The following is a 24,635-nucleotide window of genomic DNA, read 5'->3' as shown; positions in this document are numbered from 1 at the left end:
TGCCATTACAGCAGTTTCAGTTATTATTTAAAAAGGGCACTGAAATCGGTGAATATGTTGAAAATTCACAAACACGAGTGTCCATAATATTGGAAACATTCCTTGTTCTTGGTAAAGTTCAGAATGCTTTTCTTCAAAAACTCTGGGTTCTGGAACTTTTTATGGACTCATAATCAGTACAGACTAGTTCAAACTATACAGTTAATATAATTTAGACTTTTTTTTGCGAGCTGTGACTCAGTCACCCGTAGAAATACACTGTGGCAGTTAGATAGGTCGGCTTTGTTTTTTCCTGGAAGCAGGTCTGGTCCCGAGAAACAGATAAATTCTATTACAGTGGGAAAATAGGTTGTGGAGATTCTCAGTCATCCAGGTCATGGTATCCATTAGCAGCTTGAGCAGACATGGACTTGTGTTTAAGTGTTGGGTTTCAGACCAGAGGATCCTCGGTTTGAATCCCGACCTGACTGGAAAATCACTAAGGGCCCTTGTGCATGGTCTTTAATCCCCTAGTTGCTCCCGGCTTGTAGTGGGCGTCTTGTATGGCAGCACCCTGACATCAGTGTGTGAGTGTGTCTGTGTGAATGTGAGGCATAATTGTAAAGCACTTTGAGCTTCAGCTTGCAGATGGAAAAGCGCTATATAAATGCAGTTCATTTGTTGTGTCACAAACCTAAAAATAAATTTGAAGGTGTTGTTTTAGAGGAACTAGTCGGACTGGTACTTCCGCATGCCTGTTTTTGTTCCAGTCAACCACAGAAATCCTCTTCAACCGATGTTCTTGTGTGAGTGAGTGCTTTTTGTCTTTAACCAGTCTGATGGGTATGTAAATGATGTGATCAACCGTGTTTTGAATCTCACTTTGGATTACATCAGTTGAAGTGAACATTAGCCGTTTTTTCCATAGTTGTTTGTTTCACTTCTGGACTATCTGTGTTTTTGTCTCTTCTGTTCCCACTGATGATCAGGTAAATGTTTTCTTTTAATTTTTAAAACTTTCCTGAAGTGGTATGTGTTGTGTTGTAGTTTGGTTTCCGGAAGAATCACCTCCTTCAAACCGTCGTAGGAATCGGATTGTTCCTGGATATGAGCATAGCCTCACAGATTTCTACAACGATGTGAGATTTTGGCCAATAATTCTGGATGCAGTCCACCTCACTTTCATGGTATCAGGTCAACTCGTATCACCTACTAACTTGGAGTACACAAACTGCTTCATCAACTCATAGCATCTTGGTCAAGTTGAAGCACTTGTGACTTGGGGCAATTTATGTTGCTAAATTTTAATGGTGGTATTACTCACTTCATCCCCAGTAATTTGATGCTGTCCACTTGTTGAATGGCAGTGTCGCTGATAACAAATGGTACGTGGTCACCACAGCTCCCACTAAAGTCCACCAACAATTGTTTGGCTTTGGAAAAATTCAACTCCAAGGTTCTTTCTGTTATCCAGGACCAATAAAGTTGACATTTACTTAAATTCTGATCAGTAAATCCTAATCCCGACTACTGGGCCTTTTGATGGAATCCCCCAAAAGACACATTTTCTGACTACCAGGCCTTTTGACTACTGGGCCTTCTGAAGGAATTCCCCCAAAAGACACATTTTGACTACAGGCCATCCGACTACCAGGGCTTCTGATTAACAGGCCTTCAGATGGAATCCCCAAAAGACACATATTCTGACTACTGGGCCTTCTGATGGAATCCCCCAAAAGACACATTTTCTGACTACCAGACCTTCTGATGGAATCCCCCAAAAGACACATTTTCTAACTACCGGGCCTTCTGATGGAATCCCCCAAAAGACACATTTTCTATCTAATGGGCCTTCTGATGGAATCCCCCAAAAGACACATTTTCTATCTACCGGGCCTTCTGATGGAATCCCCCAAAAGACACATTTTCTGACTACCGGTCCTTCTGATGGAATCCCCCAAAAGACACATTTTCTGACTACTGGGCCTTCTGATGGAATCCCCCAAAAGACACGTTTTCTAACTACCGGGCCTTTTGAGTACTTGGCCTGTTGATGGAATCCCCCAAAAGACACATTTTCTGACTACTGGGCCTTCTGATGGAATCCCCCAAAAGACACGTTTTCTAACTACCGGGCCTTTTGAGTACTTGGCCTGTTGATGGAATCCCCAAAAGACACATTTTCTGACTACCGGGCCTTCTGGTGGAATCCCCAAAAGACACATTTTCTGACTACCGGGCCTTCTGGTGGAATCCCCAAAAAGACACATTTTCTGACTACCGGGCCTTCTGGTGGAATCCCTGTTCTAGCCACCCCCTTTGTTTGGTCTTGAGACCACTGATGGAACTAAGCTCCAGTTGTCCCCTTGTATGGGAATTAACTGGTTCATACCTTTGAGATAAACACACGTGGAAGAAGAATCTGCACCTGAAATGCAGCAGGATCGAGTTTGTCATGTGACACAGAGCACTGCTGGGAAATCATGTGTGACAGCATGTTGTGTTTGTTTTAAAGGTGTGGACTCTGCTATGGATCAGTGTGAGCAAACGGAGGAGGGACTTGTGAAAACCGATCTGTTTGAGGACCATGAGATCCAGATCAAAGATCAGAGGTGAGATGAGGATCTGTGACTGTGACTGTTCACACAGCTGCACTGCCATTATTCACACTCAGAGTTCTGTGTGTTTCCAGACCACAGCAGGACACAGCGCCCTCTGGTGGCAATGGATCTGGGCCTGAACCCAGCTGTGTGTCCCTGAACAGTGACTGGTCAATGCATTGGCCCGTTGAATTTAAACAGAGGTATTTACATGATGGACAGACAAGTAAGACAATTGTATATGTATATCCATGATATTACTTTGTCAAAAGTGAAAACCCATGTATTTGTATTTGGTCTTATTAAGAAATAGTTTATTATTCAGCAGCATTCAGGAGATTCCTGAATGCAGGTGTGACACGTTCAGAGGATTTTAAATGGAGTGAACGGAAACATGAAGCTGCCTTTACTTCTCTCTGAACTTTCTCTAAAGGTGTGATTCTGCCGTTACCGTCCTGTTCACACCATAAATGGTCAAATATCTTTAAAAACATATTTAAAAAATGAGAATATATGAATGAACTGAGCCACGAAAAAAAAAACAATGTTCAGACGCACAGATCACAAAAAGCAGGTGAGAACTCTGAACTTTAACAGCTGTTATTTTCCAAAGGTATTTATTTGTTCAGTCTTGAGCTTAATGCAGTGTTTAAGCACAAAACGTGACTGATGAGGAGAAACAATTTCAGAAATGCAACAGAAACAACCACAAATCAGAAAAAGTTGGGACTGTATGTAAAATGAAGATAAAAATAAAAATGTTGCACCATTCCGTTTCTCCACTCACAGAAGCCAAACGTTCTTCCAGAGTTGTGTAATTATACTACAATTATAGTAGAATATAAAGAAGGGGAAAAAAGAAAAAAAAATAGACAATATATTCGTCAATCGCAATTATTTGTCTGACAATTAATCGTCTCCAGAAATTCCTAATCGTGACAGCCCTACTTGAGATCAGAGCGCAAAATGCTTGAGGATTTTCGAAATGCAGTGTTTTCTGTATCGATTTTCTATTGCGATAATTGGGTTTTGCGCAAAACCAGAGGTAATAGCATTATAATATTATTTTGGCTGGTGGTGTGCCGCAGGATTTTGTAAATATAAAAAGGGTGCCGCGACTCAAAAAAGGTTGAAAATCACTGCCTTAGACTGTCCACAATAAAAGGCCACCCTGAAAGGTGCAGTTTTGTTTTATTGGGGGGGGATACCAGTCAGTATCTGGTGTGACCACCATTTGCCTCATGCAGTGCAACACATCTCCTTCACATAGAGTTGATCAGGTTGTCAATTGTGGCCTGTGGAATGTTGGTCCACTTCTCTTCAAAGGCTGTGCGAAGTTGCTGGATATTGGCAGGAACTGGTACACGCTGTCGTATACGCCGGTCCAGAGCATCCCAAACATGCTCAATGGGTGACATGTCCGGTGAGTATGCCGGCCATGCAAGAACTGGGACATTTTCAGCTTCCAAGAATTGTGTACAGATCCTTGCAACATGGGGCCGTGCATTATCCTGCTGCAACATGAGGTGATGTTCTTGGATGTATGGCACAACAATGGGCCTCAGGATCTCGTCACGGTATCTCTGTGCATTCAAAATGCCATCAATAAAATGCACCTGTGTTCTTCGTCCATAACAGACGCCTGCCCATACCATAACCCCACCGCCACCATGGGCCACTCGATCCACAACATTGACATCAGAAAACCGCTCACCCACATGACGCCACACACGCTGTCTTCCATCTGCCCTGAACAATGTGAACCGGGATTCATCCATGAAGAGAACACCTCTCCAACGTGCCAAACACCAGCGAATGTGAGCATTTGCCCAGTCAAGTCCGTTACGACGACGAACTGGAGTCAGGTCGAGACCCCGATGAGGACAACAAGCATGCAGATGAGCTTCCCTGAGACGGTTTCTGACAGTTTGTGCAGAAATTCTTTGGTTATGCAAACCGATTGTTTCTGATTGGCTGGTCTCAGACGATCTTGGAGGTGAACATGCTGGATGTGGAGGTCCTGGGCTGGTGTGGTTACACGTGGTCTGCGGTTGTGAGGCTGGTTGGATGTGCTGCCAAATTCTCTGAAACACCTTTGGAGACGGCTTATGGTAGAGACATGAACATTCAATACACGAGCAACAGCTCTGGTTGACATTCCTGCTGTCAGCATGCCATTTGCACGCTCCCTCAAATCATGCGACATCTGTGGCATTGTGCTGTGTGATAAAACTGCACCTTTCAGAGTGGCCTTTTATTGTGGGCAGTCTAAGGCACACCTGTGCACTAATCATGGTGTCTAATCAGCATCTTGGTATGGCACACCTGTGAGGTGGGATGGATTATCTCAGCAAAGGAGAAGTGCTCACTATCACAGATTTAGACTGGTTTGTGAACAATATTTGAGGGAAATGGTGATATTGTGTATGTGGAAAAAGTTTTAGATCTTTGAGTTCATCTCATACAAAATGGGAGCAAAACCAAAAGTGTTGCGTTTATATTTTTGTTGAGTATAAATAATGTGAACTATTGTCTCCATCATAACACGGACAGATGCACCTCTCTGTGCTGCGCAGTTATGCATCATTGCGTGCATCAGGCTCAGCCGGACGGAACTCACGCATTGTAATAAAGTCTACCTTCTAACTCTAGAGGAGATATCGCATGGAGCTTGTGGCAGGTCATTACACCATTAATACACATGCATCTTACCTCCAGCAGTGGTCCAGGGGTGTTTCACAGACAAGGACATGTGGCCAAGACAGCAGCCTGCGGTTATAATCCTCTCACCCAAAAGAAAAAAATAATTCCAACCATGATAATCCAACCATCGCGGTGTCCAGAGTTGCATTCTGCTGCTGAAGTGTGCAAACAAGAATAAAGAAAGTTCCTTGGAAAGGCTCCGTCTGAGGGACTGCATGGCCCAACTGCCAGCGAACTTTGGAGCGAAGCTGTCCACTTGTCCATGTGTGCCCCGTGTGCGTGCTTAGTGGCCCAGGCAGTGTTATGCGCATACCCACACATACACAGCTGAGTGATAATTACAGCCCCGCGGAGCACCGTGGTCAAACACGTGTGCGCGGAGCACAGGAAACAGCAGAAGAAGAAGAGGAGGAGTTCCCACTCTAATGACTTAATGAAAGTGACACTCAACTCCACTGACACACAGTGGGATCACCAGGACAAGATAATGAAACCAAGTTTGAGTTTTCAGAACAATGACACAGGTTCTAATGAAATTGAAGCTGTTTGTGTTCAGATACAATGTGAGTAAACTGTTTCTGATTGGTCCACAGAGTGAAGCAGCAGAGCTCAGAGGTTCACAGGGTTCCATCTGCTCAGCGGCATCACACACGCCTGGACAACACATTTTCGGTTTGTTAACTTCCACGTTATACTGTGATGGTAATGCATATGGTAATACTGCACTATGGATAAGAATAAGATGAACTTTATTATCCTGAAGGAAACTATTTGGCCAGAGTACCGAACACAAAACAGTCAACATGTTTTTAAAACAATAGGTCCAGTGATGATTCGAAGACTGTGCAGAGATGTCTCAGGACGAGCCTCTCAAGTGACTTCATAACGTGATGTTAGGGCCACAGGTCTGTAGTCATTAAGTGTGTTGGGGTTGTTCTTCCTGGGCATAAGGACCAGACATGAGGTTTGGGGGAGGGGGAGCACTGAGAAGAGCTGAGGGAAGCGTGGCAAGAGTCCATGTTGTCAAACCTGTTGAAGAACAGGTTTAGCTCTTTGGCTTCCTGTAGATCTCCTTCTATCACCTGGTCCACCTTCTTACCATGACTAGTGATGGTTCTCATCCCACTCCACACCTCCCTCATGTTGTTCTGCTGGAGCTTGCTCTCCAGGTTCCTCTTGTAACTGTCCTTCCTCTCACCAATCTTTTTCCTCAGTTCTTGCTACACCCTCTTCAGCTCCTCCCTGTCTCCACTCCTGAATGCAGCTTTCTTTCTGTTGAGTGTCAACTTGATGTCTTTGGTAACCCACAGTTTGTTGTTGGGGTAGTGGCGCACAGTCCTGGATTGGATGATATTGTAAATGGACTGCATTTATATAGCATTTTTCCATCTGCATCAGACGCTCAAAGCGTCTTTACAAATAATGCCTCACAATCACCCCGATGTCAGGGTGCTGCCATATAAGGCGCTCACTACACACCGGGAGCAATAGGGGATTAAAGACCTTGCCCAAGAGCCCTTAGTGATTTTCCAGTCAGGCTGGGATTTTGAACCAAGGATCTTCTGGTCTCAAGCCCAACGCCTTAACCACTAAACTATCACCTCCCCTGTTTACAGTCCAGTAAACACAGTTTACTGGACTGGACAGTTAATCCGTTATACAGTTTGTAATGCTTTCAGTGTCCTCCCCCTGCACCTCACAGAGCACACCCCAGTTGGTCACCTCAAAACATCCACAAATACGGTCTCCAGCCTCCTGTGACCACCTCCATGCCACTCTGGTGACCACAGGTTGCTGTGGAACTGCAGAAATGTAGATTGGCTATAAGTAGAGCAGGCTATGGTCCATCTTGCCAATTGGGGGAGGGCAGTGGCACGGTATGCTTTCTTGACGTTAGCGTAAAGCAGGTCTTATTGTCTTTTGTTTTACAATCCACAAACTGCTTGAAAGTAGAAAGGAATGTTGAATGGATAACATGGTTAAAACCCCCAGAGATAGCAATGAAAGCACTGGGGAGCAGCAAACAATTTCTAATTTATTCCAAATCTAATTTTCATTGCCTGCTTACTCCAGTCAAGGGTCATGGGGAGGGGGCCTAGCTCAGTCAGTCAGTAAGTGCATTTCCGTAAACCGTTGAACTCATTCATCAACATTTATTGGCATTTCTCAGCGTGTGACGTCAGTCTGAGCAAACGCAGAAACGGCACAATGGAGAACCGACAGAGTGAAATAAACGTTGCAACATCAGATCATGAAATTACTCATCATTCATTCAGATCAGTGGACCTGCTGAGCAGACACTTGGAACAAGTTGGGAATATGGCATTATGTTCAGTGAGCTCTGTACAGAGAGAAGACGACGGACACTTCACCCTCAACGCTCTCAGTTTTTTTTTAGAGAATCTCTCAGAGTTTGAATCCAGATGTGTGTGGAGTCTGCTATCTGCAGTGAGCATGGCACTGTTTTAACCCAGATATAACTGCCACTGTGAACGTGCACCTGAAATTCTCCATGATGTTGTTTTAACCTGGCTGCTTGAACATGCAGCTGTATTTCTTAGATGTTTCATTGTTACTGATTCGACCAAGGACACTTACGAAATGAACAGTTATCACTTTAAAAACGAGGCACTGTGACACAAAATCACCTATGTAAAATGTACAAATAATCCAATCCATCTAATTTTATGGATTATATTATATTGTCTTCCAGATTCTAGAGGAGAACATGGTCATCTTTGTTAAAACTGAGCTGAAGAAGGTCAAGAATGTTCTCACAAATGAGCAGGAATGTTTAGAGAGTCAAAGTGAGGATCAGTGGATGATCGGTGAGGATGATAAGCACAAGAGGAACAGAGATGCTCTTCTGGAGATCACAATGAACTTCCTGAGGGACATGAATGAGGAGGAGCTGGCTGATTGTCTGCAGAGCAGTAAGAGGATTTCTGTCAGCATTTAACCAGGACGCTAAATTTCACATTTTCACATTTGAAATGTATTTTTGTATAAATTCTATAAGGAAAAACATAATTCTTTCCCTGATTCATGCTGTTTGTTCTTTCAGAAAGGGATGCAAAAGTATTTCAGAGGAAATTCAAATCTAATTTGAAGCAGAAGTTTGAGTGTGTGTTTGAGGGGATCTCTAAAGCAGGAAAGACGACTCTTCTGAAGGAGATCTACACAGAGCTCTACATCACAGAGGGCGGGGCTTCAGAGGTCAATGAGGAACATGAGGTCAGACAGATTGAAGCAGCATCCAGGAAAACACACACACCACAAAGAACCATCACATGTGAAGACATCTTTAAAGCCTTAGCTGACACTCAGCCACCAATCAGAACAGTGCTGACAAAGGGCGTGGCCGGCATCGGGAAAACAGTCTTAACACAGAAGTGGACTCTGGACTGGGCTGAAGGACGAACCAACCAGGACTTCCACTTCATATTTCCATTCACTTTCAGAGAGCTGAATGTGCTGAAAGAGAAGAAGTTCAGCTTGGTGGAACTTGTTCATCTCTTCTTTCCTGAAACCAAAGAAGCAGGAATCTGCAGCTTCCAGCACTTCCAGGTCTTGATCATCTTGGACGGTCTGGATGAGTGTCGCCTCCCTCTGGACTTCCACAGCAATGACATCCTGACTGATGTGACAGAGTCAAGCTCAGTGGATGTTCTGCTGACAAACCTCATCAGGAGGAACCTGTTTCCCTCTGCTCGCCTCTGGATCACCACACGACCTGCAGCAGCCAATCAGATCCCTCTTGAGTGTGTGGACATGGTGACAGAGGTCAGAGGCTTCACTGACCCTCAGAAGGAGGAGTACTTCAGGAAGAGATTCAGAGATGAGGAGCAGTCCAGAAGAATCATCTCCCACATGAAGACATCACGAAGCCTCCACATCATGTGTCACATCCCAGTCTTCTGCTGGATCACTACTACAGTTCTGCAGGACGTGTTGGAAACCAGAGACACACCAGAGCTGCCAAAGACCCTGACTGAGATGTACATCTACTTCCTGGTGATTCAGTCCAAAATGAAGAAGGTCAAGTATGATGGAGGAGCTGAGACAGATCCACTGTGGAATCCAGAGAACAGGAAGATGATTGTGTCTCTAGGAAAACTGGCTTTTGAGCAGCTGCAGAAAGGGAACCTGATCTTCTATGAAGAGGACCTGACAGAGTGTGGCATCAATATCAGAGCAGCCTCAGTGTACTCAGGAGTCTTCACACAGATCTTTAAAGAGGAGAGAGGACTCTACCAGGACAAGGTCTTCTGCTTTGTCCATCTGAGTGTTCAGGAGTTTCTGGCTGCTCTTTATGTCCATCTGACCTTCATCCAGTTTGGAGTCAATCTGCTGTCCAAAGAACAAACAACATCCAGAAGGTCTAAGACATCTGAAGATAAACCTAAACTAACACGTCTCCATCAGAGTGCTGTGGACGAGGCCTTACAGAGTCCAAATGGACACCTGGACTTGTTCCTGCGCTTCCTTCTGGGTCTTTCCCTGCAGACCAATCAGACTCTCCTACGAGGCCTGATGACACAGACAGACAGAATCTCAGAGACCAGTCAGAAAACAGTTGAGTTCATCAAGAAGAAGCTCAATGAGAATCTGTCTATGGAGAGAAACATCAATCTGATCCACTGTCTGAATGAACTGAAGGATCGTTCTCTACTGAATCTGATCCAACAGTCCGTCAAGTCAGGAAGTTTCTCCAGAAAATATTCATCTCCTGCTGACTGGTCAGCTCTTGTCTTCATCTTACTGTCATCAGAAGAACATCTGGATGTGTTTGACCTGAAGAAATACTCTGCTTCACATGAGGCTCTTTTGAGGCTGTTGCCAGTGATCAAAGAATCTAAAAAAGCTTTGTAAGGACAGAAACACTTTGATATTTGAACAATGACGTTATTAATATCAGTTTACAGTCCACATCTTCGTTGTTTTTTTTTATTGTTGCTGTAGGTTATCTGGCTGTAATCTGTCAAAGAGAAGCTGTGAAGTTCTATCAGTTCTCAGCTCTAGGTCCTCCAGTCTGAGAGAACTGGACCTGAGTAACAACCAGCTGCAGGACTCAGGAGTGAAGCTGCTGTGTGCTGTGTTGGAGAGTCCACACTGTAAACTAGAAACTCTCAGGTCAGCAATTCATTTTTTGCATCAAATCTTTCAAAATGTTTCTTTTAACAGAGTGTCAGTCCATGTGGGCTTGCACTGCTGTCCACTACCCCTTGAACACTGCACCAGACCCAGCTTCTCTTACTGTTGTTGGTGGGTCCACATGGAGTTCACACCATGGTGTTTCTTTGGACTGAGCCAATGCCTCTACATCTGACTCAACTGGCTCGCAACAGGCTTTCCACCCCCGCTTCCAACAGTTCGCTTCCAAGGTTTGCATACTTTGCCCTCTTCCTCTCCTGGGCCTCTTCCATGCTACCCCACCACAGAACAGTCAAGTCTAACAGGACCACTTGCTTGGTCTCCCCTGATATTAGTACCATGTTGAACCTAAAATGATGCCTGCAAGGATGTCTGAGAACTTCAACGGCCTCCCTAGGTCTACCATGAGCTGCCAGAGTTGCAGTAGAGCAGTCCACCCTGAGGCTTTGCCTGTGGCTGTGGCTTCTTCCCTGCTGAAGGTAATGGTATACTTTGTAGGATGATCCTGCTTGCTGATACTTATGCCAGCACTCCTCCCTCTAGCTTCTTCCCACATTCTTTACTAGTGTGAGGTGTAGGATTACTTCCAAACCAGGCCCAACTATGCCTCAGCTTACTCAACAGCTTCGTCTGCACACCACACTTCCACATTCTGATTTCAAGAACACTTGTGTCAACAGAGTCAGAGTAGAGAAGGACTTTTGTTTGCTCATAACACTGAACTCCTCTACAAGACTGGAAGCTGTAATTTGTTGTTCTTACAGAGGGCCAGGCTTTGAGGCAGGCCCAGGCCCACCAACCGGTGCAGAAACTGGCTGATCTCCCTCTCAAAGGCTTTTACAGTGAAGTTGGAACCTTTTAGATTAGCAATTGCGAAAGGAGATGAGGCAGAATTCTGTACTGATAAATCCAGTCCTTGAATTTACCTGAGAGTCCGAAGCTGTCCATTGTGGTGAGTGACATACTAAGGTCATTGCTGACTGCTAGAAGATCTTGTGTAGCCACTAGCTTCTGCTTGAAAGATGGAATTTGTTCAACCCCAAAAAAGATGTGGAACTCCTCTGTCACTCTCGCTTTCCTGAGGAATAAAGGCGTTATGCTGCATTTACACATAACGACGGCACGTCTCGAATGCCACAAAGTATACATTCTTGGCCGCTGATCACAAATGTGATGATTTGAGGCAGAGGCGTCAGGTGTCCTCAAGAACTGCTGTAACCTGTTACCACACGTTACGATTAATGGCACCAGGAACCATTACGCACAGTCAAGAATAACATTGCGCTACGTTCTGTCACGTTGTGAATGAGGCAAATTGTCTCCACATACACCCCCATATTCATCCTACTGTCAGAATTCAGATCACTCCAGTTTGCTCCTCAAAATCCACAGAAGAACTTTGTGATTGCATGCTTAGTTGGGCTCTGTGCCATGGAGTGGCACAGAAAGGAGGAGAGCCAGATGTGTGGCTTCATGCAGCTCTCATCTCGCGCATTTTCCCAAACATCAGGCACAGCAACAGCAGGTGAAACACCTGCAGGAGCGCACTGAGGAGCATTGGAACAAGACTTTTAGCCGACTTGGTGTCACTGCCCTTCAGCATATTGCAGCAATGAAACTGAATGCGGTGCAACAAGGTTTAATTGTGTGCACATCAGAGAAGAATGCTGTCATGGTCTATTAAGGATCACCACAAATCAAGACAGATCAACACGCTCAGTTGCGACCTCAACGACATGAGGCGAAATGAGGGTGGTGCGTGACATTCGTGGAAGATTTTTTGACAGCCAAAAACATGCTCCACGAAAATCACGAATATCACTATTACGAAACGTATTCAGATGCGTTAAGTCACGTTAAGAATGCCAGGAATGTGCTAAGAATGATGCAAATGTGACATTCGTAACGCGTCCTGTCTATGTGTAAACACAGCATTAAGGCCTAAATCACATCCTCGCCCAAAAGATGAGCTTCTCAAACCATCGCAGAAGCCACCTGCAACCCAACACTGAAGTGCATGACTCTGAGGTTATCCACAAATGCCCTAATCGGGGTTGGCAAATCCACAACCTGAACATGAGACCTCTGCACTCCACTTCTGCAGACTTCACCAGGATATTCACAGGCAGTGCAAACAGAGAGATTTAAGATAGCACAGCCTGTGGTTATGCCTTTTTCCAACTGGTGCCATACCGACGTTGTTGAATCCATTTTGTTGATCAAATCAGAGTAGTAGGCCCACTTTGTAGCCAGTAGCGCATACTTATGGTCTAGAATAGCATCACGCCACACAAGGTGGAACACTTCCAGTTTTGAACAACGCCATTTTCTTTCCAGACCTCTAGTCCTATGCTTGAGGCCACGCAGGCTCGGACTGGTAATCTGTGATTTTGGGCATTTGCCCAGTGGGCCGCTGCACGTTTAGACGTGCGTGGGCCGGCCCTCCCATATTTATAGAGATTATGGAAATATACAGTGTTCTCGAACCGCGCGCTGCTGTCAACACGAGGAAAGTCCGTGATTGGTGAAGCTACAGCATTTAATTGGCACAGCTGCAGAGCCACTTCCTGAATTTGTGTCAAAATAAAAGTTCAGTAGTGTTTCATACACGGTGCAGTCTTATTCTAGGTTTCAGTTTTGTTTCCGTTTGATCACACAACGGTGACTTACATCGAGCACAATGATTGACATGACCAACAGCCAGTGACAATGGAGAAGCATACAGGGTGGCCATTCAGATTGCAGGAAGAGCAGTAGGCCGCTCCCGCCCCTGTGAATGGATTGAGTCCTTGGCACCTGGACGTCTCTCTGCTGTTCTACTGATACAAGGTTGGAATCGTTTCTTTTATCTTAATTAACTGTGCTTTACTTTTGTTAATCTTTAAATGCAACAGCTACGGACTTCAGCTCCTTAATTTGCTGCTGTGTGAATCCTAGCAGTGGTTACACATTACCCCTCTCTCTCTCTCTCTCTCTCTCTCTCTCACACACACACACTTTGGAGACAAAAACTTTTTTCCGCTTGTGTGCTTTTGCTTCCGTTTTGTCAGACCCGGCGCCAGAAAAAAAAAAAAAAAAATCACAGGGGGCGGGGTCGCCCCCCCCCCCAAAAAAAAGTGCGCACCGGAGGAGACATGCGCTCCTGGAAAAGCTCGTGTATTTACGCTGCAACGTTGTAAGAGACTGACCAAGAGTGAAGAGTGATGACAGTATTTTTTTAATTATTATTTGAACGTATAGACGCTCGGTCAAGTGATCTCCTGCATACCACACAGAGCCGGTGTTCTGTCGAGATGAGGTGTGCCAACTTTTGACACTCTGAGCTGTGACGTACCTTCGCATTGTCCAATAGGAATGACGCGTCGGGCCAAAACACGGAAGACTCGTGGCAGAAACCACTGATCTCTACAAAATGGATTGGACCAATCCGATTGGTGCAGAAACCACTGATCTGTACAAAACATTAACGTGTGACAGGACTGCTCATTTAGAGAGCAGTTTTCTGAAGAAAAATCATTGGAAATGTTTTTTGTTGTTGTTACCTCAAAATTTCTGATTACTGTTAAAAAAAGAGTTTAGAACACTTGTAATTAAAACAGGTAAATAAATCAATAAATGGTTCTTTAGAAACCTTTCATCTGTATTAAAACCACCTGTTATTTCAGATTAGATAATTTCTTGTTTAACATAAGGAACCTCAAACATTTATTTTTAGACAAATAAAATAACATGGAAACTTGTATATTTTTTGAAGTCTGGTAGATTATTTATATCTTATTTCAACCAGAAAAACAAACACTGAATAAATACAAGTGTTTATTATAAATGCAAAAGGAAATAATTTAACAATGACTGCAGTGTGATTGTAAAGTAGGATTTCTGTGACATAAACCTCATGATGTTTTATATATATATAAACTTGTAATGTGGTGCTGGGTCCGCGTTTTGTACTATGATCAAGGTGAAATGACAGTGAAAGTGTGTGTTTAGGTGTGTGTTCATGGTGTTTAGGTGTATAGTATTTGTTCATTGGGGGTTCGGTATGGACGGGTGGGTATGCGTGTTTGGGGGTGGATTCGTCGGGCCAATAGTGGGCTGGTCCAGAGGAAAAATGCCAGGGCCGAAATTTGTTCAAAGTCCAACCCTGAGGCCACGTAGGCAGTGGTGGGTACAGTTCCACTAAACATCGAAGCTAAAGTTTTCATTATTGGATTAGGTTTTCAGATAACTTTGAAAACCATCAGCGGACCAATTCCAGATAAGACAGATAGATTTCCCATTTGAATTAATGAAAAAATAATCCTCCCACTCGGAACGAAAATAAGTTTTCAAATTTTTTTGTTCCGCTGTTATGTATTCTTCTTCTTCTATGGTGTTTAATGGCAGTCAGTGTTTAATGTGTGTGTGTGCATATCTGGACTTACGCTGTGTTCAGATGGTGGCATCAGAAAATAACCCATCACAGCAGTCGTTAGAAGATCATTTCTGTTATCTCTAGTGGCATACTGCAGGTGATGATGTGAAGTGCATTGATAATGACACAGACATAATTTAATTTATTGAAAGATACCAACTGAGTTTTAGCATTCTGCACAGCATTCTATTAAAACAGGACACCCTGGCTCTGATGACAGCTTAAAACCTAAATTTTGTGAGGTTATAAATTTGTTATAAATTAATTCCTGTCTGACATATCATACAAATTTAAAACCAGGTGACTCTCTGCACTTAAATAATCCATTTTTTGTTGTTCATTTTTTTCCCTCCTCATTAAAGATAAAACACAGCCAGATGTGGTGGCTGGCTGTGCACCATGACCACAGTTGGCATCGAAAGTTTAAAAAATAAATAAATAAATAAATAAAAAGAATCAAAGCATATTTATGAATCCCGTCTAAGGTGTTGAACAAACTGGAACCTTTACATGACAACACAAATCTTTTTCTTGGTGATTTCATCTTCAGGCTGAGTTGGTGTGGTCTGTCAAAGACAAGCTGTGAAGTTCTGTCTCCAGTTCTCAGCTCTCAGTCCTCTAGTCTGAGAAATCTGGACCTAAGTAACAACCACCTGCAGGACTCAGGAGTGGAGTTGCTGTCTGCTGGACTGGAGAGTCAATACTGTCACTTGGAAACTCTCAGGTCAGGATATATGTTTTATTTAAAATGATTACCTCAGCCAATATGCTTTAATAAAACACTAACCAGGAGGTTAGTTTGTCAGCTTTAGGTTCCGTAATCGTAAATCTAGAATGGAGACACGTTCATGCTTCATTCGTCACGCCCAGGTCATGCAGGGTAACACCAATGTCCCACCTCTTTTGCAATGGACTTTCCATTGAATATAATATTGACCATGCACTCGTGCCTCCACACACCTTTTTTGGCATAATTTCAAGCAGAACAACCTATTTCAAAGCTGGTTTATGAATCCTGTCTGAGGTGCAGAACAACCAGTAACCTTTACATGATGACTGAAATGTTTTTCTTGTTGATGATTTTGTCTCAGGCTGAGTTGGTGTGATCTGTCAGAGAGAAGCTGTGAAGTTCTGAGCTCAGTTCTCTGCTGTCAGTCCTCCAGTCTGAGAGAACTGGACCTGAATGACAACCAGCTGCGGGATTCAGGAGTGAAGCTGCTGTCTGCTGGACTGGAGAGTCCACAGTGTCACCTGGAGACTCTCAGGTCAGGACACGATGTGTGCAAAATCACAGTGAAGCTGCAGCTTTGCTCCCTGTCATGTTGTGTGAGTGTTGATGGATCTCAGTGTTTGAACCACAGTCATGAGCTCATCCTGCAGCAGACATCAGTGTGTCCGTGCTGCTGCAAAGTGGGGACGTCCTGACACTGTCCTCACATTGTGTCTGCTGGTTTGTGTGTCTGCAGGCTGTCAGGCTGTCTGATCACACATGAAGGCTGTGCTTCTCTGGCCTCAGCTCTGACCTCCAACCCCTCCCATCTCAGAGAGCTGGACCTGAGCTACAACCATCCAGGAGACTCAGTCAAGCTGCTGTCTGCTGCACTGGAGGATCCACGCTGGACTCTGGAGTCTCTCAGGTATTTATAGGCTGTGTTTTCTAAAAAAAAATTAAAAATAACTATCCTATATTCAGTCTACTAATTCACTGCAAGAAGAATAACAAATACCAGCAGAACTGAAAACACTCAATGATTGTCACCATTTAGAAGAGGAAAGGAGACAAGTCTGACTGTGGAAACCATCGAGTAATCTAATTAATGTCTACCACTGGAAAGGATTTCAGGGTTTCACTCCTGGACTTCCAGTATGCCAACGATGGCAGGGTGTCATCCTTTGCGGAAGAAGGTCTTCAGAAAATCTTTGAAACCTTCAATGATGCCTACACCAAGCTTGGTCATCACATCAACCTAATGACAAGACAGGTCCTGTATCAGCCTCCACCAAACATGATCAATCCAAAGCTTCCTGCATGGACAGATCCTGGAGAATGTGACCCACTTTCCATACGTGGGCAGCCATGTGCCAAACACAGACATCTATGATGACATCCAACACAGATTGAAGTGTGCAGAAACTTTGCCAGCTTTGCACCTGTGTTTTCAACAAAAAAGACCTTTGAACACAATCCTGAGCTACATAGCTGTTGTTATGCTACCACTGGTGTACGGAAGGAAGACCTGGACCTCCTACTGCCACCACCTGAAGACCCTCAAGCAATTCCGCCAACACTGGCTAAGGAGTATCCTCCACATCAGGTGGGAAGACTATTGTACCAACAACAATGTCTTCACTGAAGCCACGGTCCCGCGCATCGTGCCCCGGGTCTGTATCATGGTTTTGTCCCGTCTGCATCCGCCCTTCTTTCATTGATCCCTTTTGGACCATTTTTGATCAACGGTTTGTTATACTTTAGTCACTTTTTATGTTCTGTTTATAACACATTAGCCATGTGTTGATTTCCACTCTAATTTGTTTCAGCCTTTTGTTTTCTTGATGATCACTTTTCAGTTTTTTCCTTTATTCTTTTTGTGTGGATATTTTATTTGACTTTTGGTTTTGCTATGTTTTGGTATCTTATTTTGTTTATTGTTGGTTTTAGGTAATGTCACTGTCACTTTTTGTTTGTGTCACTGTCACGCCCCTTTTGTCACTGATCTCTCTTGTCCCTCACCAGTCTTTCCTCATCTTTGTCTTGTCCGTCCATGCCCCCTTTCTAAATGTTCCTCACACCTGTGTCACATTGTACCTTGATTATGTCCTGTGTATTTCAATCAATCAATCAACTTTTTTCTTATATAGCGCCAAACAGTTGCCCCAAGGCGCTCCATATTGTAAGGCAAGGCCATACAATAATTATGAAAAACCCCAACGGTCAAAACGACCCCCTATGAGCAAGCACTTGGCCACAGTGGGAAGGAAAAACTCCCTTTTAACAGGAAGAAACCTCCAGCAGAACCAGGCTCAGGGAGGGGCAGTCTTCTGCTGAGACTGGTTGGGGCTGAGGGAAAGAACCAGGAAAAAGACATGCCGAGAAGGGGGGCAGAGATCGATCACTAATGATTAAATGCAGAGTGATGCATATGAAGCAAAAAGAGAAAGAAACAGTGCATCATGGGAACCCCCCCACAGTCTACGTCTAAAGCAACATAACCAAGGGATGGTCCAGGGTCACCCGATCCAGCCCTAACTATAAGCCTTAGCGAAAAGGAAAGTTTTAAGCCTAATCTTAAAAGTAGAGAGGGTATCTGTCTCCCTGATCTGAATTGGGAGCTGGTTCCACAGGAGAGGAGCCTGAAAGCTGAAGGCTCTGCCTCCCATTCTACTCTTACAAACCCTAGGAACTACAAGTAAGCCCGCAGTCTGAGAGCGAAGCGCTCTAATGGGGTAATATGGTACTACGAGGTCCCTAAGATAAGATGGGACCTGATTATTCAAAACCTTATAAGTAAGAAGAAGAATTTTAAATTCTATTCTAGAATTAACAGGAAGCCAATGAAGAGAGGCCAACACGGGTGAGATATGCTCTCTCCTGCTAGTCCTCGTCAGTACTCTAGCTGCAGCATTCTGAACCAACTGAAGGCTTTTTAGGGAACTTTTAGGACAACCTGATAATAATGAATTACAATAGTCCAGCCTAGAGGAAATAAATGCATGAATTAGTTTTTCAGCATCACTCTGAGACAAGACCTTTCTGATTTTAGAGATATTGCGTAAATGCAAAAAGGCAGTCCTACATATTTGTTTAATATGCGCTTTGAATGACATATCCTGATCAAAAATGACTCCAAGATTTCTCACAGTATTACTAGAGATCAGGGAAATGCCATCCAGAGTAACAATCTGGTTAGACACCATGCTTCTAAGATTTGTGGGGCCAAGTACAATAACTTCAGTTTTATCTGAGTTTAAAAGCAGGAAATTAGAGGTCATCCATGTCTTTATGTCTGTAAGACAATCCTGCAGTTTAGCTAATTGGTGTGTATCCTCTGGCTTCATGGATAGATAAAGCTGGGTATCATCTGCGTAACAATGAAAATTTAAGCAATACCGTCTAATAATACTGCCTAAGGGAAGCATGTATAAAGTGAATAAAATTGGTCCTAGCACAGAACCTTGTGGAACTCCATAATTAACTTTAGTCTGTGAAGAAGATTCCCCATTTACATGAACAAACTGTAATCTATTAGACAAATATGATTCAAACCACCGCAGCGCAGTGCCTTTAATACCTATGACATGCTCTAATCTCTGTAATAAAATTTTATGGTCAACAGTATCAAAAGCAGCACTGAGGTCCAACAGAACAAGCACAGAGATAAGTCCACTGTCCGAAGCCATAAGAAGATCATTTGTAACCTTCACTAATGCTGTTTCTGTACTATGATGAATTCTAAAACCTGACTGAAACTCTTCAAATAGACCATTCCTCTGCAGGTGATCAGTTAGCTGTTTTACAACTACCCTCTCAAGAATCTTTGAGAGAAAAGGAAGGTTGGAGATTGGCCTATAATTAGCTAAGATAGCTGGGTCAAGTGATGGCTTTTTAAGTAATGGTTTAATTACTGCCACCTTAAAGGCCTGTGGTACATAACCAACTAACAAAGATAGATTGATCATATTTAAGATTGAAGCATTAAATAATGGTAGGACTTCCTTGAGCAGCCTGGCAGGAATGGGGTCTAATAAACATGTTGATGGTTTGGATGAAGTAACTAATGAAAATAACTCAGACAGAACAATCGGAGAGAAAGAGTCTAACCAAATACCGGCATCACTGAAAGCAGCCAAAGATAACGATACGTCTTTGGGATGGTTATGAGTAATTTTTTCTCTAATAGTTAAAATTTTGTTAGCAAAGAAAGTCATGAAGTCATTACTAGTTAAAGTTAATGGAATACTCAGCTCAATAGAGCTCTGACTCTTTGTCAGCCTGGCTACAGTGCTGAAAAGAAACCTGGGGTTGTTCTTATTTTCTTCAATTAGTGATGAGTAGAAAGATGTCCTAGCTTTACGGAGGGCTTTTTTATAGAGCAACAGACTCTTTTTCCAGGCTAAGTGAAGATCTTCTAAATTAGTGAGACGCCATTTCCTCTCCAACTTACGGGTTATCTGCTTTAAGCTACGAGTTTGTGAGTTATACCACGGAGTCAGACACTTCTGATTTAAAGCTCTCTTTTTCAGAGGAGCTACAGCATCCAAAGTTGTCTTCAAAGAGGATGTAAAACTATTGACGAGATACTCTAACTCCCTTACAGAGTTTAGGTAGCTACTCTGCTCTGTGTTGGTATATGACATTAGAGAACATAAAGAAGGAATCATATCCTTAAACCTAGTTACAGTGCTTTCTGAAAGACTTCTAGTGTAATGAAACTTATTCCCCACTGCAGGGTAGTCCATCAGGGTAAATGTAAATGTTATTAAAAAATGATCAGACAGAAGGGAGTTTTCAGGGAATACTGTTAAGTCTTCTATTTCCATACCATAAGTCAGAACAAGATCTAAGATATGATTAAAGTGGTGGGTGGACTCATTTACTTTTTGAGCAAAGCCAATAGAGTCTAATAATAGATTAAATGCAGTGTTGAGGCTGTCATTCTCAGCATCTGTGTGGATGTTAAAATCGCCCACTATAATTATCTTATCTGAGCTAAGCACTAAGTCAGACAAAAGGTCTGAAAATTCACAGAGAAACTCACAGTAACGACCAGGTGGACGATAGATAATAACAAATAAAACTGGTTTTTGGGACTTCCAATTTGGATGGACAAGACTAAGAGACAAGCTTTCAAATGAATTAAAGCTCTGTCTAGGTTTTTGATTAATTAATAAGCTGGAATGGAAGATTGCTGCTAATCCTCCGCCCTGGCCCGTGCTACGAGCGTTCTGGCAGTTAGTGTGACTCGGGGGTGTTGACTCATTTAAACTAACATATTCATCCTGCTGTAACCAGGTTTCTGTTAGGCAGAATAAATCAATACGTTGATCAATTATTATATCATTTACCAACAGGGACTTAGAAGAGAGAGACCTAATGTTTAATAGACCACATTTAACTGTTTTAGTCTGTGGTGCAATTGAAGGTGCTATATTATTTTTTCTTTTTGAATTTTTTTGCTTAAATAGATTTTTGCTGGTTATTGGTGGTCTGGAAGCAGGCACCGTCTCTACGGGGATGGGGTAATGAGGGGATGGCAGGGGGAGAGAAGCTGCAGAGAGGTGTATAAGACCACAGCTCTGCCTCCTGGTCCCAACGCTAGACAGTCACAGTTTGGAGGATCCAAGAAAATTGGCCAGATTTCTAGAAATGAGAGCTGCTCCATCTAAAGTGGGATGGATGCCGTCTCTCCTAACAAGACCAGGTTTTCCCCAGAAGCTTTGCCAATTATCAATGAAGCCCACCTCATTTTTTGGACACCACTCAGACAGCCAGCAATTCAAGGAGAACATGCGGCTAAACATGTCACTCCCGGTCTGATTGGGGAGGGGCCCAGAGAAAACAACAGAGTCCGACATTGTTTTTGCAAAGTTACACACCGATTTAATGTTAATTTTAGTGACCTCCGATTGGCGTAACCGAGTGTCATTACTGCCGACGTGAATTACAATCTTACCAAATTTACGCTTAGCCTTAGCCAGCAGTTTCAAATTTCCTTCAATGTCGCCTGCTCTGGCCCCCGGAAGACAATTGACAATGGTTGCTGGTGTCGCTAACTTCACATTTCTCAAAACAGAGTCGCCAATAACCAGAGTTTGATCCTCGGCGAGTGTATCGTCGAGTGGGGAAAAACGGTTAGAGATGTGAACGGGTTGACGGTGTACACGGGGCTTCTGTTTAGGGCTACGCTTCCTCCTCACAGTCACCCAGTCAGCCTGCTTTCCCGACTGCCCGGGATCTGCCAGGGGGGAACTAACGGCGGCTAAGCTACCTTGGTCCGCACCGACTACAGGGGCCTGGCTAGCTGTAGAATTTTCCACGGTGCGGAGCCGAGTCTCCAATTCACCCAGCCTGGCCTCCAAAGCTACGAATAAGCTGCACTTATTACAAGTACCGTTACTGCTAAAGGAGGCCGAGGAATAACTAAACATTTCACACCCAGAGCAGAAAAGTACGGGAGAGACAGGAGAAGCCGCCATGCTAAATCGGCTAAGAGCTAGTAGCTACGCAACCTAGCGGATTCCTAAAAACACACAAAGTGAATAATGTGTAAATAATTTAGAGGTGATTCAGCAGAAGGAGTGCCCCAATCAAGGCACCTAACAGGCCATGAAGCAGCACAGGCAACGCATGACAACAGCGAACGCACGACAACGGTGCTAAAATAAAATAAAAATCGACTAAACACGCTGTGGAGCAGCACAGATAACGCACAGATTTAAGCCTTGTGTGCAATAACTTCCACTGCCAGTTCGTTGTACCGTGCGTTTTCGTCCCAGCCTTTTTGCCTTTGTCCTGTTTGCCTGTTTTTTGACCTCGCTTTGTTTTTTGGATCTCGCTTTTGCCTCAGCCCTTGAACCCTGCTTGTATTTGACCACTCCTCTGCCTCACTGACTGTTTTTCTGTTTGGTGAACCGCTGCCCGATAACCAGATAAAGCCCTTTGTTTTATCCAACACGACTGTCTGTGGGTCTGTAATGGCCAATTTTCAATTTGTGTCGCCATCTTGAAACCGAGACTTCCTGAAAAACCCCTATTTCCTATTGATTAGCACAATTATAGGTGAACAAAGTACGTGGATGAGATTCCTGTTGTGTCCATGTTCACATGATTAATGACAATGTGTTGCTCCGCCTCCTGCTCCTTTCAGGGTGGATAATGATGGAGTCCAAAGGCTGACACCAGGTCTGAGGAAGTGTAAGTGTGACTGTACTTTGAGTCTTCTGTTTCTTTAGAAACCCCAAACTGTGAAATTGCCCATTCAAAACAGCTTCATGATGTTAGGCTGTTTATCAGTGAATACTGAGGAAATAAGTGGGTCATAATTTTTAATGCCCACAACAAAGCCAAACCGTTATGAGGACCACAGTTCAGCCCCCAATTTATCGATATGGCTTAGCCCTGTGGACACATACAGATGGGCAGACACACACACAATAGGTGCTTTAGGATTACAGCTTTATTGTGTTGATCGGCAAACTGATCGATCGATAACTGCGGCTGTCTTGTGTTTCGTTCCATCAGATTTCTGTGAACTCACTCTGGATCCAAACTCAGCAAACAGAAAACTCAAACTATCCGACAACAACACAAAGGTGGAACGTGTGAAAGAGGATCAACCATATCCTGATCATCCAGACAGATTTGACCCTTGCCCTCAGGTCCTGTGTACAACTGGTCTGACTGGTCGCTGTTACTGGGAGGTCGAGTGGAGAGGAGATGTTTCTATAGCAGTAACTTACAGAGGAATCAAAAGGAAAGGAAACAGAGCTGAATGTAGGTTTGGAGAAACTGATCAGTCCTGGCGGCTGTTCTGCTGTGATAGAGATGATTGTTACTCTGTCCGTCACAATAATGTACAAACAGAACTTCGTCGCTCCTCTAAATCCTCTCACAGAGTCTCAGTGTTTGTGGACTGTCCTGCTGGCACTCTGTCCTTCTATGAAGTCTCCTCTGACTCTCTGATCCACCTCCACACTTTCTCCTGCACATTCACTGAACCTCTGTGTGCTGGGTTCAGGTTCTGGACTGGTTCTGGTTCCACAGCGTCTGTGTGTCGTCTGTAGGACAGAGAGTCTCCTCGTGTGGACAGAAACACACACATTGTCCCACAAGAGAAGACAAAGATGTGTCTTAGAGCGGTTGTTATTCTCACATCACTTCAAGTGTGATATTTTACGCACACACACACAAAATGAAGTGTCGATTTTATCCAAATCAGTACATGTGGGGACCAAGTGACCCCCAGGGGTATATTTATTGAAATATTTTCTGAACCTTCATACTTCATCAACTGAGATTATATGAAATTGTCATCTATACAGTTAACTTCAATTTCACTTATTTTGATCCTGTTTGGTTAAATTTTGTGGGCTCCATAATAATTTTTCTTATGAGGTCCAGCTGAACCAAAGATTGATATAAGGGTATCTGGTTGGACCTCCATAGCAAAATGTTTGAGCTTAATGTCAATTTTCATAAGTACTGAAATGTCAGAAGAAGTATTGAATTTGGTACTGAAAAGTCCTGTTCAACAAAAGAGAAGAAAATTCTCACTTTTTTCAAAATGAAATATGGTTTATTCACTAGAAACCCAATAGCAATCTTTCAAAATTGTTGCATAGGGAGCCTATCTATTTATATTATCTGTAATAATGGAATGAACATAAACTTGTTGATAGTATTAAAACACAAGATGTTCTGGTGTACAGATTACAGATACAGATTCTTTATTGTCATTGTAACAGGTACAATGAACCGTAAGGTTCAGCCTTTCAGTGCAAACATAAACCTGAGTAAACCACGTTCAGACTTGAAAGGTCTGGAGAAGAAAAGAAAATAAACAGAATGAAAAAGGTATGTCCGAGCACAAAATAAAAAAGAGGGGAAAAAATACTTGTAATAAGTATGTAGCAGCAAAAAAGAGATTACATATACTGTAAAAAAAAAAAAAAACGTATGTACAAAACTGGATATTTCGGTGGCGGTAGATATTGCACATAAACAAACACTGCACTCACTTCAAGTGTGGTATGTCTCCTGGCTCTTTGGTTCCAGTGATATTCAAAAC

The 24,635-nt window shown here is 43.3% G+C and overlaps 1 protein-coding gene across 1 annotated transcript; it reads left to right on the top strand.

Moving 5' to 3' along the window:
• Nucleotides 1-820: 820 nt before the first annotated feature.
• LOC117504725 (NLR family CARD domain-containing protein 3-like) lies at nt 821-24,520 on the top strand. The gene is made up of 12 exons (XM_034164226.1): nt 821-968; nt 2,495-2,591; nt 2,672-2,782; nt 5,876-5,954; nt 7,996-8,215; nt 8,347-10,150; nt 10,245-10,415; nt 15,401-15,574; nt 15,942-16,115; nt 16,317-16,487; nt 22,716-22,762; nt 23,090-24,520. Exons 2-12 carry the CDS (start codon nt 2,509-2,511, stop codon nt 23,629-23,631), a joined length of 3,576 nt encoding a protein of 1,191 aa, XP_034020117.1. The 5' UTR covers nt 821-968; nt 2,495-2,508; the 3' UTR covers nt 23,632-24,520.
• Nucleotides 24,521-24,635: the final 115 nt, after the last annotated feature.

Source organism: Thalassophryne amazonica, chromosome 23 (genome assembly GCF_902500255.1).
Source record: "Thalassophryne amazonica chromosome 23, fThaAma1.1, whole genome shotgun sequence".
Taxonomy (NCBI): Eukaryota; Metazoa; Chordata; class Actinopteri; order Batrachoidiformes; family Batrachoididae; genus Thalassophryne; species Thalassophryne amazonica.
The sequence above is the reverse complement of the archived record's forward strand: the minus strand, read 5'-3'. Positions and strand labels throughout refer to the sequence as shown.